Source organism: Nerophis ophidion, linkage group LG15 (assembly GCF_033978795.1).
Source record: "Nerophis ophidion isolate RoL-2023_Sa linkage group LG15, RoL_Noph_v1.0, whole genome shotgun sequence".
Taxonomy (NCBI): Eukaryota; Metazoa; Chordata; class Actinopteri; order Syngnathiformes; family Syngnathidae; genus Nerophis; species Nerophis ophidion.
Window position 1 is genome coordinate 47,720,228 of NC_084625.1, and position 20,035 is coordinate 47,740,262.

Below are 20,035 nucleotides of genomic sequence, written 5' to 3' on the forward strand. Positions count from 1 at the left end.
GTCAATGTCACTTCCGGTTATTGTCTCTTCCGGTTAGTTCGTGCCACGCTGTAATAAATTTAGCAATTCCCTTCGAAGACAAAAAAATAATTAAATCTTCCAATCACTTGGTAAGCAACACAAATAATCCATGAAGCGGTGTTATACATGTTAGATGAAATTTTAGAAAATCGATGACCGCTATATTTGCCGTGTTGAAGCTCTTTAGAACTGCGTGAGTGCTACACACTTTCAATGAACTGGCAAGGTGACACGCCCTTAAAGTGGATAAAGAAGTTGCCTTTATATGCTTGACTGTGTTTCTTTGTATCCATTAAACCATAACCAATTGTATTTACAATCCGCAAAGTATGTAAATAAAAAATTACCGTCGAAACATCACCAAATTTAGTCAACCATTTTGAATATCCCGCGCCGAATACCTTCGGCTATTTCCGTAGAATGACGTCACCTGCATTCCGACCATGTCGGATCAATCGTGCTGGAAGTACGCTAACATTAGAGGCCTACTGAAATGAGAATTTCTTATTTAAACGGGGATAGCAGGTACATTCTATGTGTCATACTTGATCATTTTGCGATATTGCCATATTTTTGCAGAAAGGATTTACTAAAGAACATCGACGATAAAGTTTGCAACTTTTGGTCGCCAATAAAAAAGCCTTGCCTTTACCGGAAGTAGCAGAAGATGTGCGCGTGACGTCACGGGTTGTAGGGCTCCTCACATCCTCACATTGTTTATAATCATAGCCTCCAGCAGCAAGAGCTATTCAGACCGAGAAAGCGACAATTTCCCCGTTAATTTGAGCGAGAATGAAAGATTCGCGGATGAGGAAAGGTAGAGTGAAGCACCAAAAAAAAAGGCGACGGCACCAGGCTGCTGCAGTGGGAGCGATTCAGATGTTATTAGACACATTTACTAGGATAATTCTGGAAAATCCCTTATCTGCTTATTGTGTTAATAGTGTTTTAGTGAGATTATAAAGTCATACCTGAAGGTCGGAGGGCTGCGGTGAACACCAGTGTCTCTGAGAGAAGCCAATGGAGGAGCCAAGATCACAGCTGCAGGAGGAGGTCGCATAATCCACTCAAGTCTCCGGTAAGAGCCGACTTCCATCCATCCATCCATTTTTTACCGCTTATTCCCTTTCGGGGTCGCGGGCGCCTATCTCAGCTACAATCGGGCGGAAGGCGGGGTACACCCTGGACAAGTCGCCAACTCATCGCAGGGCCAACACTGATAGACAGACAACACTCACAATCACATTCACACACTAGGGCCAATTTAGTGTTGCCAATCAACCTATCCCCAGGTGCATGTCTTTGGAGGTGGGAGGAAGCCGGAGTACCCGGAGGGAACCCACGCATTCACGGGGAGAACATGCAAACTCCACACAGAAAGATCCCGAGCCTGGATTTGAACCCAGGACTGCAGGACCTTCGTATTGTGAGGCAGACGCACTAACCCCTCTGCCACCGTGAAGCCCAAGAGCCGACTTAATATCACAATTGGTTGACGTGTGGTAGAGAAACATGTTCGCTTGACCGCTCTGTGTTAAAGCTTCACAACAAACAAAGAAACACCGGCTATGTTTCGGTGCTAAAGGCAGCTGCAATCCACCGCTTTCCACCAACAGCATTCTTCTTTGACGTCTCCATTATTAATTGAACAAATTGCAAAAGATTCAGCAACACAGATGTCCAAAATACTGTGTAATTATGCCATGGGTGTCAAACTCTGGCCCGCAGGCCGAATCTGGCCCGCCGTGTAATTTAATTTGGCCCTTGAGGCAATATCAAATTAACATTAGAGCTGGCCCTCCGGTACTATACAGCGGTAGCGCCGCTGTAACACCGCATTTACCGCTAATACTCATACTTGCCAACCATCCCGATTTTTTCCGGGAGACTCCTGAAGTTCAATGCCTTTCCCCAAAAATCTCCCAGGGCAACCATTCTCCTGAATTTCTCCCGATCCTCCCAATATTGGGGGCCTTCCCTAAAGGCCTTTAGCGTTCTCTACAAACAGTGTGGAAAAAGTTAATGTTGATATTTACCTTCCATCATCCATCCATTTTCTACCGCTTATTCCCTTTTGGGGTCGCGGGGGTCGCTGGTGCCTATCTCAGCTACAATCGGGCGGAAGGCGGGGTACACCCTGGACAAGTCGCCACCTCATCGCAGTGATATGTACCTTAGAAGGCTGCAAATAGAAAAGAGGCATTACATTTTTTATTTCAACTTTATTTAATATACCATTGGTGTTTTTTGTTAGTTTTTTTGAAAGTTTATTTTGCACCATTATGTTGTATAAGCGTTGCTTGTTCCATACTCAGTGTTAAAGCAAATCGGTGTAGCAAACTGAGCAATAATTAACGTTTTATTCATGCACTTTCTCTTGCTACTTCAAGGCTTGAATGTTTGATTCGTTCATTATTGTTATTTTATTTTCACATGTATTATTAGCCTGTGGAAAAAGTTTATTTTGATATTTACCTCATAAGGCTGCAAATAGAAAAGGGGCTTTCAATTTTTATTTTATTTCAAATGCCATTGATATTTTTTAAATTATTATTATTATTATTATTTGAAACTCGATTTTTCATGTCACTATAAAGTTATATATTAATTAATCAATCAATGTTTATTTATATAGCCCCAAATCACAAATGTCTCAAAGGACTGCACAAATCATTACGACTACGACATCCTCGGAAGAACCCACAAAAGGGCAAGGAAAACTCACATCCAGTGGGACGCCAGTGACAATGCTGACTATGAGAAACCTTGGAGAGGACCTCAGATGTGGGCAAACACCCCCCCCCCCCCCCCAGGGGACTGAAAGCAATGGATGTCGAGCGGGTCTAACGTGATACTGTGAAAGTTCAATCCATAGTGGCTCCAACACAGCCGCGAGAGTTCAGTTCAAGGCGGATCCAAGACAGCAGCGAGAGTCCCGTCCACAGGAAACCATCCCAAGCGGAGGCGGATCAGCAGCGTAGAGATGTCCCCAACCGATACACAGGCGAGCGGTCCATCCTGGGTCCCGACGAGCGGTCCATCCTGGGTCTCGACTCTGGACAGCCAGTACTTCATCCATGGTCATCGGACCGGACCCCCTCCACAAGGGAGGGGGGGACATAGGAGAAAAAAAAGAAAAGAAGCGGCAGATCAACTGGTCTAAAAAGGAGGTCTATTTAAAGGCGAGAGTATACAGATGAGTTTTAAGGTGAGACTTAAATGCTTCTACTTTGACCGGCGATGCTAAGACAGACATGGCACAGAGATGTATGGATAACCTGCAGATGCATTTGCAACGATTAAGTCAACGAAATCACAAAGGTGAGTTTTGTTGATGTCGTTGACTTATGTGCTAATCAAACATATTCGGTCGCGGCATGACTGCCAGCTAATTGATGCTAACATGCTACGCTAATCGATGCTAACATGCTATTTACGCTAGCTGTATGTACATTTGAAACTAGATGCCCACATTTAATGCGAAACAAACACTTACCAATCGACGGATTGACGGAGTGTCACAAGATGCGAAAGTCCTGATCGTTTGGTCCGCACATTTTACCGGCGATGCTAATAAGGCAGCCATGCTGTGGGCCACTTCATTAGGTACACCCACGCTATGGCCGAATAGCGTCAATTTATTCTTCAATTTCGTTTTCGCTGTCTGCCTCCATACTCCGACCATCTGTTTCAATTCATGCGTAATCTGTTGAATCGCTTAAGCCGCTGAAAACCGAGTCTGAATCCGAGCTAATGTCGCTATATCTTGCTGTGGTAACCGCCATGTTGTTTGTATTGGCAGCCCTGTATGACGTCACAGGGAAATGGATAGTGGTTTCGAAGATAGCGAAAATAAGGCACTTTAAAGCTTTATTTAGGGATATTCCGGGACCGGTAAAATTTTGAAAAAAAACTTTAAAAAATACAACAAGCCACTGGGAACTGATTTTTATTGTTTTTAACCCTTTTGAAATTGTGATAATGTTCCCCTTTAAACGTAAAATTGACAGATATATCTAAAGTTGATCTCGTGACTTGAGTGTTGAAAGTAAAAAATAAATAAAAACTAATAAAAATGTATCACTTTATGAGTGGGGCACCTTTTGGATCCCAAATATATTTAGTGGTATTTTATTTATCTTTTCACTGTGATTACGCAAAAATATTAAATAATTAAAATCAATGGTGTCCTGCATTATTGATCTTTTAAGGCTCTAATTACTAAATACTACATATTTCAGTTTTACTATTAAAAAAAACAAAAATGTTTTTCACAGAAATGCCATAAAACCTTTTTTTTTTCTAAGTTGATATAGAGATTTACTGTAAGCGTTAAATGTAAAATAATAATAAAAAATTGACTTAATTTTAACATTTTATTAACTGAGACCCTTTATGGTCCCCAGGACCCCTTAAGGTAAAATAATTTTTCTAAATCCATATATTTTGTTATGGTTTGAAAATAAAAAAAATCAAAATGGCCCCCGCATGCTTTAATTTTTCCGTGTGCGGCCCTCAGTGGAAAAAGTTTTGACACCTCTGGTGTATATTTATAATTTTTTTAACATACTTTTTATATACATGTTACAGGTTATCCATCTATCCATCCATTTTCTACCGCTTCTCCCTTTCATTTTGGAGCTAAGACTACCATATTTTCCGGACTAAAAAGCGCACTTAAAATCTTTTTTTTTTCTCAAGACAGTGCGCCACCTCGAAGCAATTTTATTTGGTACATGGTGAATGTTAATTGTGACCAGTAGATGGCAGTCAAACATAAGAGATACGTGTAGAAGGCACGATGAGGGGTCTCAAGTAAACAACACCAACATTTTTTGTGTTCCAATGAAAATATAGAACATAACACACGGCGCTCAAAAATCTCTCTGAATGTTTTAGTACGACTTTGGTAAGCTATGACGCCGCACCGCTTGATGAATTGTCGGCACATTAAACATACGCGTATTATTATGGTTTGTGTAAAAGGTAAGACATTAGCTGGTGTTTTGTTTCGCAATCTTATGCAAAAGCAACTTTTCTCACCTTTTGGTCCCTGCTGGTCTGTATTTGGTATCTGTGTAAATCCAATAAAATGGGCGCGTCCGCCTTTGTAGTCTGTGTAGGCACCGTGGTTGATAAGCTTCTTCTTTTTCTCTATCTTCTTGTTATGGGACATTCATCCTCTGCTGTTGCCATTTCTAATAAAAATTAGTGCAAAGTTCTTACTTTTATCCATCAGTAAACCCCCCAACAAAAGCGCTAAAACATACCGGTGTAGTAAGTCTAAATTATTCACCCAAGGAACTTTCGTTATTAGAGTTTTTTACAGGACACGTTTCCTGTCTTGTTGTTTCCGGATGAGGAGATGCTGCTCCATAATTGATTGAAGTAAAGTCTGAATGTCATTAAAACAGTTAGCTCCATCTTTTGACACTTTTTCCACTCCCGTCCTTGCACGCTACACCGCTAAAACAAAGATGACGGGGAGAAGACGCTGTCGAAGGTGAAGCGACTTGAAGATGATCTGTAAAACATCATCTATGCAACATTTTGACTTAAGAATCACCGTTCCATTTTACGTAGACCACAAAGAAGTGTTTAATATTTAGAAAAAAATACCTCCTTTAATGCGCCTAATACAGGGGTCGGGAACCTTTTTGGCTGAGAGAGCCAAAAAGCCAAATATTTTAAAATGTATTTCCGTAAGAGCCATATAATATTTTTTTTTTACACTGAACACAACTAAACGCGTGCATTTTCAAGTAAGACCAACATTTTAGAGTATAGTAGGTCTCTTATTCTTTGTAATAACATTGTTATTCTGAAGCTAACTGTGGAGGGGGCGTGGCCTGCAGCGAAACGGGGTGTGACCAGCCTGGAATTCAGTGACAGGTGCGTAGATGACCCACCTGGGCTTTGCTATCTAATCACCTGTCACTCTGTTATAAGCAGCAGCCAGGAGGAGAGACGGGGTTGGGGCTGGAGCCAGAGCGCCAGCGAGAACGAAAGAGAAAGAGACAATTACTGGAAAGCAACTGAGAGACTTATTGAAAAATTAACCAATAATGTAACCTAGAAACAGGCTCTCATGTCAATGCTTTGTGGTCTGAAGAACCCCCATGAGGGCAAGCCCCACACTAACCAAGGAAAAATAAATAACTTCTTAACAATAACGCAACTTCTTGAACAGGTGCGGTAGAAAACGGATGGATGGATTAAAAATGCATGGAAATGTTTTATATTTTGAACATTATTTTTAACACTGATTACAAGTGGAATTATTCATTATTTACAGAGGTGGGTAGTAACGCGCTACATTTACTCCGTTACATCTACTTGAGTAACTTTGGGGATAAATTGTACTTCTAAGAGTAGTTTTTATGCAACATACTTTTATAAAGAAGAAACGCTACTTTTACTCCGCTCCATTTATCTACAATCAGCTCGTTACTCGCTACTTTTTTTTTTATCAATCTGTTAATGCACGCTTTGTTTGTTTTGATTTTGTCAGACACTCATTCAAAGTACGAACTACGCATGCCTGCGTTTCACCAATCAAATGCAGTCAATGGTGACGTTGGACCAATCAAACAAAACCAGGCGGTCACGTGACCGTCACACGTCGAATCCGACCTAAAAAGTTGAAAAACTTATTGGGGTGTTACCATTTAGTGGTCAATTGTGCAGAATATGTACTGTACTGTGCAATCTAATAATAAAAGTTTCAATCAATCAATCAAAAGTGTAAAGGAAAAAAGACACTTTTTATTTCAACTGTACTTCCCGTCAAAAGCCTAAAGACTGATCGCACAGTTCCTGTCTTCACAATAAAAGCGCCGCTCCATCGCGCCTGCGCTAACAAAATAAGAGTCTCCGAAAGCCAGCGCAAACAAGCGAGCAAACTACGGAGTTTGCCGCCAATGTATTTCTTGTAAAGTGTATAAAAACGAATATGGAAGCTGGACAAATAAGATGCCAAAAACCAACGACTTTCATGTGGTATCAGACAGGAAAGAGGAACTTTTTTTCTCCTCCATTTGAAAATGTGGACATTATCAGCACTATACTGTCTGATTCCAATCAATGCAAGTCATCAGAATCAGGTAATACACCAACTTATATTCTTGTCTTCCTGAAAGTTAGGAATCTATATGTTAAACATGCATGTATATTCATTAAACACCTTTAACATTTCAACAAAAACGGCAAAATAAAAAACTATAAATTATATACTATATACTATATATATATATATATATATATATATATATATATATATAGATATATACAATGATATGTGTGTGTATGTATATATGAGGTAGATCACCTCGACTTGGTCATTTATTAAGTAATTGATTAACGTTGAAAAACTTATTGGGGTGTTACCATTTAGTGGTCAATTGTACAGAATATGTACTGTACTGTGCAATCTACTAATACAAGTTTCAATCAATCAATCAATAGATGCCTGCTGAGCCTATGGTGCTGTTAAGTTATTGTGGCTCAATTTGCCTTAATTTATTTTTTTTAATGTATTGTTATTTAATATATATTATTGTTTTAGTTGCTTAAGAGATATTCCTGGCTATGAATTTGCTCATTGCTATTTTTACGTTTTTGTGCATTATTTGTTGCCGTAATTATTAAACGAACAGGTTACTCATCAGTCACTCAGTACTTGAGTCGTTTTTTCACAACATACTTTTTACTTTTACTCAAGTAAATATTTGGATGACTACTCCTTACTTTTACTTGAGTAATAAATCTTTAAAGTAACAGTACTCTTACTTGAGTACAATTTCTGGCTACTCTACCCACCTATGATTATTTATCATGTTAAGCAATGTCAGCTCAGATTTATCCGAGAGCCAGATGCAGTCATCAAAAGAGCCACATCTGGCTCGAGAGCCATAGGTTCCCTACCCCTGGCCTGATATGTGAAAAAATATCAAAAATCGGCAATGCACCTTATAATCCGGTTTGCCCTATGGTCCGGAAAATACAGTAGGCGTTCCAAATTAAACTTTGAAGAAAACAGGTCTAAAATTACCGCTGGGAGGGGATTTTATCTGTAGACACCATCTTTAGGTCCAGAAGTACGAAATAAGTTTGATTGATTGATTGATTGAAACTTTTATTAGTAGATTGCACAGTTCAACCGCTTATTAGCGGTAGAAAATGGATGGATGGATGGATGGATTGCACAGTTCAGTACATATTCCGTACAATTGACCACTAAATAGTAACACCCGAATAAGTTCTTCAACTTGTTTAAGTCGGGGTCCTTGTTAATCATTTGATGGCAGTGTCAATGTTGTCAGTATTAGGAGGTGTGTCAACATCTATGTGAGGCCATAGCTCGTGTGAGAGTGGGCCATGTGAGCTTTTTGTGGTCAGCCATAATCCTCTTGGGATCTTGTATGAGATGGTGATGGGCTTAGTTGTTACTCCTAGTGGCGACGGGGGCTTGTCCCTCTGCAAGAGTATTAGTGCAGCTAAAAACGGCAACAACACCTTGACCAGCTCCAGAGGGCTGGAGAAGCGAATGATCTTTAAAAAATATATATATATTTTCGCTCGATTGTTCTCGTCACTCTGCAGACAGGAGGAGATGCATCTTTAGGATTATGGTGTGGTATATTTAAAGGCTTTCTCATTGGCCCACAGCAGGTCTTGAGACGCCCAGAGTGGGTTTTGGTCCTCCGGCTCTAAGCAAGGTATGTAAAGATCACGTTCACAGCATTTGCTTTTGGACGTATTGTACCTGTGGAGTATGTTTATATTTGTTGTACAACCGCCTTGCAGTTTACTGAGAGAAGACTCTAATGCAGGACTGGGCTATTATTTTCACTCAGGGGGCCACATTTAGAGAAAAAAATGTGTCTGGGTGCCGGTATACATGTATTCATACACCTCACAATAATGTCTGATTGAATGCTAAAAATGTTATGACAAACCGCCTTAAAAAACAATGAATTATTTTGTTTTTGTTTTATTGAATGAGTGCTAAAAATGTTATGACGGACCGCCTTAAAAAACAATGAATTTTTTTGTTTTTCTTTTATTGAATGAGACTGTGTTGGCCCTGCGATGAGGTGGCGACTTGTCCAGGGTGTACCCCGCCTTCCGCCCGATTGTAGCTGAGATAGGCGCCAGCACCCCCCGCGACCCCGAAAGGGAATAAGCGGTAGAAAATGGATGGATGGATGGATGAATGAGACACCCAGAATGTTCATGAGAATAAAGAATGTGGAATTTACAATCCATCCATCCATTTTCTACCGCTTATTCCCTTTTTTCGGGGTCGCGGGGGGCGCTGGCGCCTATCTCAGCTACAATCGGGCGGAAGGCGGGGTACACCCTGGACAAGTCGCCACCTATTCGCAGGGCCAACACAGATAGACAGACAACATTCACACACACATTCAAACACTAGAGCCAGAGGTGGGTAGAGTAGCCAGAAATTGTACTCAAGTAAGAGTACAGTTACTTAAGAGATTTATTACTCAAGTAAAAGTAAGGAGTAGTCACCCAAATATTTACTTGAGTAAAAGTAAAAAGTATGTTGTGAAAAAACTACTCAAGTACTGAGTAACTGATGAGTAACCTGATTACGGCAACAAATAATGCACAAAAACATAAAAATAGCAATGAACAAATTCAGAGCCAGGAATATCTCTTAAGTAACTAAAACAACATTATATATTAAATAATAGTACATTAAAATAAAATTAAAAAAATGGCACATTGAGCCACAATAACTTAACAGCACCATAGCCTCAGTAGGCATTCATTGATTTGATTGATTGATTGATTAAAACATGTATTAGTAGATAACACAGTACAGTACATATTCCGTACAATTGACCACTAAATGGTAACACCCCAATAAGTTTTTCAACATTTATCAATTACTTAGTAAATGACCAAGTCGAGGTGATCTACCTCATATATACATAAACACACAAATCATATATACACACACATATCATATATATATATATATATATATATGATATGTAGGTGTGGGAAAAAATCACAAGACTACTTCATCTCTACAGATCTGTTTCATGAGGGGTTCCCTCAATCATCAGGAGATTTTCCTGATGATTGAGGGAACCCCTCATGAAACAGATCTGTAGAGATGAAGTAGTCTTGTGATTTTTTCCCACACCTACATATTGCGCTCTACCACGGTATCGAGCACTATTCTCTGGATAATCCAATCAAGACATATGTATATATATATACATATATATGTATATATATATGTATATATATATTAAATATATATATATACATTTATATATACAGTATATAATTTATAATTATTTATTTTGCCGTTTTTGTTCACATGTTGACATGTGTTTTAATGAATATACATGCATGTTTAACATATAGATTCCTATCTTTCATGAAGACAAGAATATAAGTTGGTGTATTACCTGATTCTGATGACTTGCAATGATTGGAATCAAACGTCCACGTTTTCAAATGGAGGTGAAAAAAAGTTCCTCTTTTCTGTCTAATACCACATGAAAGTCGTTGGTTTTTGGCATCTTATCTGTCTAGCTTCCATATTCGTTTTTATACACTTTACAAGAAATACATTGGCGGCAAACTCCGTAGCTTGCTGGCTTGTTTGCGCTGGCTTTCGGAGACTCTTATTTTGTTAGCGCAGGCGCGATGGAGCGGCGCTTTTATTGTGAAGACAGGAACTGTGCGATCAGTCTTTAGGCTTTTGACGGGAAGTACGGTTGAAATATAAAGTGTCTTTTTTCCTTTACACTTTTGATTGATTGTTTGAAACTTTTATTATTAGATTGCACAGTACAGTACATAATCCGTACAATTGACCACTAAATGGTAACACCCGAATACGTTTTTTAACTTGCTTAAGTCGGGTCATGTGACCGCCTGGCTCTGATTGGTCCAACGTCACCAGTGACTGCATGTGGTTGGTGAAACGCAGGCATGTGTAGATTCTACTTTGAAGCTCTGTCATTAACCAAAACAAACATTAATAGATCGATTAAAAAAAAAGTAGCGAGTAGCGAGCTGAATGTAGATAAATGGAACGGAGTAAAAGTAGCGTTTCTTCTCTATAAATATACTCAAGTAAAAGTAAAAGTATGTTGCATTAAAACTACTCGTAGAAGTACAATTTATCCCAAAAGTTACTCAAGTAAATGGAACGGAGTAAATGTAGCGCGTTACTACCCACCTCTGACTAGAGCCAATTTAGTGTTGCCAATCAACCTATCCCCAGGTGCATGTCTTTGGAAGTGGGAGGAAGCCGGAGTACCCGGAGGGAACCCACGCATTCACAATATTAACTATAAACGATAAAACGTTGAATATTGACAACATATGAACAATCAAGAGAAACTCAACAAAAAGGCAAAATAGGAACACAAAGGGTAAATAAAATCCCACCTCCAATCTGATATATCTGATATATAGCTAAGCTTTAGAACATGGGTGTCAAACTCTGGCCCGCGGGCCTAATTTCATTTGGCCCTTGAGGCAATATCAAATTAAACATTAGAGTTGGCCTGCCGGTATTATACAGCGGCAATGCCGCTCTAACACCGCTAATCCTCATACTTGCCTACCCTCCCGAGACTCCCGAAGTTCAATGCCCCTCCTGAAAATCTTCCGGAGGGACCATTCTCCCAAATTTCTCCCGATTTCCACCCGGACAACAATATTCTTTTAATGGCACTTCCTTTAGCCTTCTCTACGTCCGCTTTTCCTACATACAAACATTATGCCGTCCTAGTCACACAATATAAGATGATTTTACACACACACATAAGTTAATGCAAGGCATGCTTGATCAGGTCACACTCAAGGGTGACTGAATAAACAATTTTAACGCTGTTACAAATATGCGCCACACTGTGAAGCCACACCAAACAAGAATGACAAACAGATTTCGGGAGAACATCCGTACCGTAACACGACATAAACACAACTGAACAAATACTCAGAACCCCTTGCAGCACTAACACTTCTGGGACGCTACAATATATAATTTGATATGCCATTGATATTTTAATTATTATTATTATGTTTATTTGAAACTCTATTTTGCATGTCACTATAAAGTGACATGCAAGCGGTATGGCTCTATCTCTTGTTGCGGTTGGGCCTGGCTGAGTGGTCCTGCCACCCCCGAGGCTGCCAAGGTGCCTCTCACAGCATCTTCCCTATCTGAATCGCTCCCACTGCCCTCTTGTCCTTTTTTTTTTATTTTTAAGGTTTTTTTTTTTTTTTCTTTCTAGTCCTTCACTCTCACTTTCCTCGTCCATGAATCTTTCATCCTTGCTGAAATTAATAGGGAAATCGTCGCTTTCTCAGTCCGACTCGCTCTCGCTGCTGGTGGCCATCATTGTAAACAATGTTCAGATGTGAGGAGCTCCACAACCCGTGATGTCACACGCACATCGTCTGCTACTTCCGGTACAGGCAAGGCTTTTTTATTAGCGACCAAAAGTTGCGAACTTTATCGTGGATGTTCTCTACTAAATCCTTTCAGCAAAAATATGGCAATATCACAAAATGATCAAATATGACACATAGAATGGACCTGCTATCCCCGTTTAAATAAGAAAATCGCATTTCAGTAGGCCTTTAAAGATCTAAAAAATATATTTGGTAATGTCAGGCGGGCCAGATTGAAAAGCTTAATGGGCTGCATGTGGCTCCCGGGCCTAAATTTGCCCAGTTCTGCTCTAATGTGATGCACATTAAAAAAATATATTTTGTACAGCAACTACCTGCAATAATAAACATTGTATTTGCAGTGATTAAAATGGTACATAAATCAACACTCATTAACTACCTTTCATTAGCTTTAATTGCAACTCCAATTAATGTCAAGCAAATAAGTATGTAACCTAATAAAACCAAGCTCAATGATCCACTATTTGATATGATTACACCGTATGGTTCTTATCTGCTCTTGCCAATAATTTCATGATGATTTTGGAGTTTGTTTTGATGCAAGCATGTGGTTGAACCATCTGATTTTGTCTTGTAGGGAAAGAAAGCAAGGAATAAGGAAAACATGGCCAATGCTCAGGGTAAGGTTTATTCTCTGATGATACACTTTGAAGATGAATCATGTTCCAGGTTGATTAGCTTTGTGCAGCACTTACAGTTGTACTTAATGCAATAGTGTTTTGTTTGAATGTCACAGTACGTTTTGTACTGTAGTGACAACGAATATGCATTTGCTTGCAAGCAGAGGTGGGTAGTACATTTTTGGAGTAGTTTTAACACTACATACATACATAAACGGAATACAATGATTTGCAAATCATTTTCAACCCATATTCAGTTGAATTTGTTACAAGGACAACATATTGGATGTTCAAATTTATAAACTTGATTTTATTTTTTTGCAAATAATAATTAACTTACAATTTCCTGGCTGCAACACGTGCCAAAGTAGTTGGGAAAGGGCATGTTCACCACTGTGTTACATCACGTTTTCTTTTAACAACACTCAAACGTTTGGGAACTGAGGAAACCAATTGTTGAAGCTTTGAAAGTGGAATTCTTTCCCATTCTTGTTTTATGTAGAGCTTCAGTCATTCAACAGTCCGGGGTCTCCGCTGTCGTATTTAGGGTTATATTTCAATGTCTTACCCACACTTGTTATTACATATGTTGGCCAGAGAGGGAGCACTTCAAATTTTTACACACACTTTTTATTTCATATGTTGAACAGAGGGGGCAACACTTCAAATTTTTACACGGGGCGGCATAGCTCGGTTGGTAGAGCGGTCGTGCCAGCAACTTGAGGGTTGCAGGTTCGATTCCCGCTTCCGCCATCCTGGTCACTGCCGTTGTGTCCTTGGGCAAGACACTTTACCCACCTGCTCCCAGTGCCACCCACACTGGTTTAAATGTAACTTAGATATTGGGTTTCACGATGTAAAGCGCTTTGTGTCACTAGAGAAAAGCGCTATATAAATATAATTCACTTCACTACACACACTTGTTATTTCATATGTTGAACAGAGGGGGGAGCACTTTTAAAACCGAAACACAGTCAATTTGAAAAATCCTTCTTTTTTTGGGACCACCCTAATTTTGATAAATATCACCATGAGACATTCGCTTTTAGATGCAATCCATATTACAACTATGATTTATGTCCTAACTTGTTCACCAGTCCTCATATGGAAGGTACGTTTCGTTGTTGATGTCTCAAGATGGGTAGAAATACAAGAACACACACACACTAATTCTGGTTGAATTTCAAGTTCTATTTAAAACAGCTTCTAAATAGATCAGGAGTTACTCATCATTTTTTTTTTTACTGAATACTTACTTTTATTTGAGTTATTACTTGGAAGACTACTACTTTCCCCCCCAAAAAGTGTCCAATCTATTTCCACCGAAGGCCACACATGGAAAAATCAAAGAATGCCGGGGACATTTTTTTGTATTTAATTTTACAATACAATATTTCCGATACAATATAGACATTTTTTAAAGCCTGCATGACGGCTTTGTGTTCTTATTAGGGGTTCATGACAAGCATCGGACAAAACGTCATTGTGCCGATATGAGTAATTATGACGTCATACCTATAAATCCGATAACCGTAGTTGTGCTAGATTGAGCAAAATCAAGCGTTCGTCTTCTTGTGTTGTAAACCTCCCCTGAAGTCACAGTGTAAACTAACACGGCACTGATAGTGTGGGACTTGACCGTTTCGGAGGAAGACGTTTTGCGTGCTATTTGCACAGGAGGGAGAAATCGATCGATTGATTGAAACTTTTATTGGTAGATTGCACAGTACAGTACATATTCCGTACAATTGACCACTAAATGGTAACACCCCAATAAGTTTTTCAACTTGTTTAAGTCAGCGTCCACGTTTAAAGTTAAAGTACCAATGATTGTCACACACACACACACTAGATGTTCTGAAATTTGTCCTCTGCGTTTGACCCATCCCCCTTAATCACCCCCTGGGAAGTGAGGGGAGCAGTGAGAAGCAGCGGTGCCGCGCCCGGGAATCATTTATGGTGATTTGAAGGCCTCCTGAAAGCCACTACTACCCACCACACAGTCTGATAGTTTATATATCAATGATGACATATTAACATTGCAACACATGCCAATACGGCCTTTTTAGTTTACTAAATTGCAATTTTAAATTTCCCGGGACTTTTTTCTTAAAAACGTCGCGTAATGATGACGCGTACGCGTGACGTCACGGGCTGTTATGAATATGAGCGCTGCACACACACACAGCTAAAAGTCGTCTTTCATTTATATTTGGATTTTATTTTGTGTTGAAAAGAAAAATAAAGACATTTATTGAGTCTGGGTGAGGCCCAGCCCAGGTAAATTGAGTTTAAGACCCCTGCTTTACACCCATTTTTTTTTATTTTATTCCACTTAAGTGATGTTTTGTAATAGTATTTTTAGAATTTGCTGCAGGCCGTAAATGGCCTTCAGGCCACAATTTGGACGTTGCTCCTCTAAAGTGACACAATATTTTACCTGAGTGAAATTCTTGGCTACTCTACCTACCTTTGCTTGCAAAGTACAGAAAATCAATACCTTGGAGTTTGCACTTATTCTCTTTTTGTGTTGCGTTGTCATCAAATGAACGAATGCAGCCGTACTGTAGCATACGTGTTGTTTGATTGTGTTTAGCATGTTGGTTAATAGTGTGCAACATCATCTCCAGCTCCAGCCTCAACCCCAGCACCAGCACCTGCTAACCCTGAAGGCGGAGTTGATGGGTAAGGAATGCATGTTTTTCCATGATTAGTGCGCTCAAAATAACACTAAACTTCATCCAATTTCATAATTGATTTGCTTGATTACTGTGGTGTTTAATCAAATATGGACTATTTGTTGTATATATTTGCTATCATCAAATTCTATACACACACGGTCATGCAGTGCATTCGGAAAGTATATTCAAAGCACTATGTTACAGCCTTATTCCAAAAATGGAATACATTCATTTTTGTCCTCAAAATTTTTCCGACAATACCCGATAGCGACAAGGTGAAAAAGGTTTTTTTTTTTTTTAATTTTGCAAAAATATTTAAAGATTAAAACCACCTAGGAAATCACATTTATAGCCTTTGCTCAATACTTTGTTGATGCACTTTTGGCAGACAAACAAGACAATTTTGCCCCCAGTTCAAGTTCAAGAGCGCTCTGGAGCACGTTTCATCGGCGCAGTTGGCAGAGTGGCAGTGCACAGCAACCTGAGGTTTTCTGGTTCAATCCCCACCTTCTACCAACCTCGTCACGTCTGTTGTGTCCTTGAGCAAGACACTTCACCCTTGCCCCTGATGGGTTGTGGTTAGGGCCATCAGTGTGTGAATGGGTGAATGTGGAAATAGTGTCAAAGCGCTTTGAGTACCTTGAAGGTAGAAAAGCGCGATGCAAGTATAACCCATTTACCATTCATCCAGGATGTCTCTGGACATTGCTGCATTCATCTTTCCCTCTATCCTGACTAGTCTCCCGGATCCTGTCGATTAAAAAAACCATCCCCACAGCATGATGCTGCCACCACCATGCTTCACTAAGTATGGTGATGAGCGATGCCTGGTTTCCTCCAAACTCGACACCTGGCATTCACGCCAATGACTTCAATCTTCGTCCCATCAGACCAAATAATTTATTTTTTTCATGGTTAGAGAGTCTTTCTAGTGCATTTTGGCAGATTTTTTTCTAAGGAATGGCTTTTTTACTAAGAAATTGGTGGATTGCTGAAGAGATTGTTGTCCTTCTGGAAGGTTCTCCTCTTTCCAGAGGAGTGCTGTAGCTCTGACAGAGTGAGTGGTCATCAGGTTCTTAATCACCTCCCTGTCTAAACTAAGATGAATGCAGCAATGTACAGAAACATCCTGGATTTGAAAAAACAACGTTCCCCATTCAATCTGATGTACCTTGAGAGGTGCTGCAAAAAGGAATGGGCAAAACTGCCCAAAGACAGGTGTGCCAAGCTTGTAGCATCCTATTTTAAAATACAAAAGTACATCAACAAGGTATTAAAGGCCTACTGAAAGCCACTACTACCGACCACGTAGTCTGATAGTTTATATATCAATGATGAAATATTAACATTGCAACACATGCCAATACGGCCTTTTTAGTTTACTAAATTGCAATTTTAAATTTTGCGTTGAAGTATCATGCTAAAACGTCGCGGTATGATGACGGGTGCACGTGACGTCACACATTGTAGAGGACATTTTGTTCCAGCACTGTCCACAGCTATAAGTCGTCTGTTTTCATCGCATAATTCCACGGTATTATGGACGTCTGTGTTGCCGAATCTTTTGCAATTTGTTCAATGAATAATGGAGACGTCAAAGAAGAAAGCTGTAGGTGGGAAGCGGTGTATTGCGGCCGGCTTTTGCAACACAAACACAGCCGGTGTTTCATTGTTTACATTCCCGAAAGATGATTGTGAAGCTTTACTATGGAACAGATCGGTCAAGCGAACACGGTTGGATTGGACCACACACACAAAGTACAGTATATTTTGTGTGTTAACAAAAAACATTTAACATTCTGTATTCTGAAGGCGATCTATGTTGTGTGCTACTCCAGCATTCAATATGTGTCCTCCTGACTGTCACCGTCAGCGTCGGGTTCAAAGCGGTATGGCTCTATCCCTTGTTGCGGTTGGGCCTGGCCGAGTGGTCCTGCCACCCCCAAGGCTGCCACGGTGCCTCTCACAGCATCTTCCCTATCTGAATCGCCCCCACTGCCCTCTTGTCCTTATTTTTTATTTTTTATTTATTTATTTATTTTTTTTATAGTCCTTCACTCCCACTTTCCTCATCCATGAATCTTTCACCCTCGCTCAAATTAATGGGGAAATCGTCGCTTTCTTGGTCCGAATCGCCCTCGCTGCTGGTGGCCATGATTGTAAATATTCAGATGTGAGGAGCTCCACAACCCGTGACGTCACGCGCACATCGTCTGCTACTTCCGGTACATGCAAGGCTTTTTTATTAACGACCAAAAGTTGCGAACTTTATCGTGGATGTTCTCTACTAAATCCTTTCAGCAAAAATATGGCAATATCGCGAAAAGATCAAGTATGACACATAGAATGGACCTGCTATCCCCGTTTGAATAAGAAAATCTCATTTCAGTAGGTCTTTAAGCAAAGGCTGTGAGTACTTATGTATATGTGATTTTTTTTTCAGTATTTTACTTTGAATACATTTGCAAAAATTAAAAGGATAAAAATGTTCACGTTGTCTTTACAGGGTATTTTGTGTAAAATTTTGAGGGCAAAAATGAATTTATTCTATTTTGGAATAAGTCTGTTGCATAACAAAATGTGGGGATAAGTGAAGCGCTGTGAATACTTACCAGATGCACTGCGGCACAACACTCCAGCTCTTATATTGATAAAACAAACAGGTATCAAAGTAATTACTCAGAGACGGTTGATTAATCAGATTGGCTGGCAAGATGACAAGAAGACAGAGATTGAACAGAGTATGTGAGACCTTGATACCCTGGAGCAGCATGCATATTAACGAAGGATAAACCCAAAGTGGATTAAAAGCTTTGCAGCTTTTGCCATCTAAGAGGCTCGCCGTGGCCGCTTCTGGTCCAGCAACGTAAACCAATGGGTGACCGGTAAAGACAGATCCCACTTGATCCTTCCACTTTTAAACACATGGGAACCTGCTGTTGAATTTAATTCGATGACATGGATAGGATGACCTGTATGTTGGTGCCAGCTTGCGATTGTAGGTGTGCACACAACTGGAATGTGTTGCAACACAACATGATGCGGGTGATGCCACCACCAAACATGTCCTAAGGCTGTGCAACAAGGGTGTTTAAAAGTTGTTTTCCACAACTTAATGTGATGCAGTGCAGGGGCCAGTTTTATATTTTCCATTTTGTAAATATTAGGGATGTAACAATATGACAATTTCATATCACAACTATACATCCATCCATTTTCTACCGCTTATTCCCTTTTGGGTTGCGGGGGGCGCTGGCGCCTATCTCAGCTACAATCGGGTGGAAGGCGTTTTACACCCTGGACAAGTCGCTACCTCATCACAGGGCCAACATATCACAACTATCATGAACAAAATGATAACGGTTAGCATTATTATCGAAGTAACGTTGAATATGCTCGATACGTACGTACACGATACATAATCTTGGATATAAAACTAGGTGTGAGCTTCACAGAAGGACATTTGATCAGTCCAGAATTGATATACTGTATTCGGGCCTCAAATGATAACTTTTTAAGGTCAAGATTGCCTTAAAGGAGGGCACCAAGACAAGTTGAAAGGGGACTAAGATAAACATAATTTTATTTTGATTATATATATTATAAAAATGGATGGATATATATATATATATATATATATATATGTATCTGTGGGCCTCACGGTGGCAGAGGGGTTAGTGCGTCTGCCTCACAATACGAAGCTCCTGCAGTCCTGGGTTCAAATCCAGGCTCGGGATCTTTCTGTGTGGAGTTTTCATGTTCTCCCCGTGAATGCGTGGGTTCCTCCCACTTCCAAAGACATGCACCTGGGGATAGGTTGATTGGCAACACTAAATTGGCCCTAGTGTGTGAATGTGAGTGTGAATGTTGTCTGTCTATCTGTGTTGGCCCTGCGATGAGGTGGCGACTTGTCCAGGGTGTACCCCGCCTTCCGCCCGATTGTAGCTGAGATAGGCGCCGGCGCCCTCCGCGACCCCAAAAGGGAATAAGCGGTAGAAAATGGATGGATGGAAGTCGCACCTACCGAAAATGCATAATAAAGAAGGAAAAAAACATATATAAATCACACAGGATTATAAATTGCATTTTTTGGGGAAATGTATTTGACAGTATCATGTTAGACCCGCTCGACATCCATTGCTTTCCTCCTCTCCAAGGTTCTCATAGTCATCATTGTCACCGACGTCCCACTGGGTGTGAGTTTTCCTTGCCCTTATGTGGGCCTACCGAGGATGTCGTAGTGGT

The 20,035-nt window shown here is 40.1% G+C and overlaps 1 protein-coding gene across 1 annotated transcript in view; it reads left to right on the forward strand.

Annotated features, from left to right (window-relative positions):
- Nucleotides 1-958: 958 nt before the first annotated feature.
- LOC133569739 (cyclic nucleotide-gated cation channel beta-3-like) overlaps nt 959-20,035 on the forward strand; it is a 50,106-nt gene continuing 31,029 nt past the window's right edge. The window contains exons 1-3 of the mRNA XM_061922295.1: nt 959-1,099; nt 13,067-13,109; nt 15,740-15,794. Of these exons, the coding sequence (XP_061778279.1) occupies nt 13,094-13,109; nt 15,740-15,794 (71 nt within the window). The 5' untranslated portion in view covers nt 959-1,099; nt 13,067-13,093. The remainder of the gene's footprint in view (nt 1,100-13,066; nt 13,110-15,739; nt 15,795-20,035) is intronic.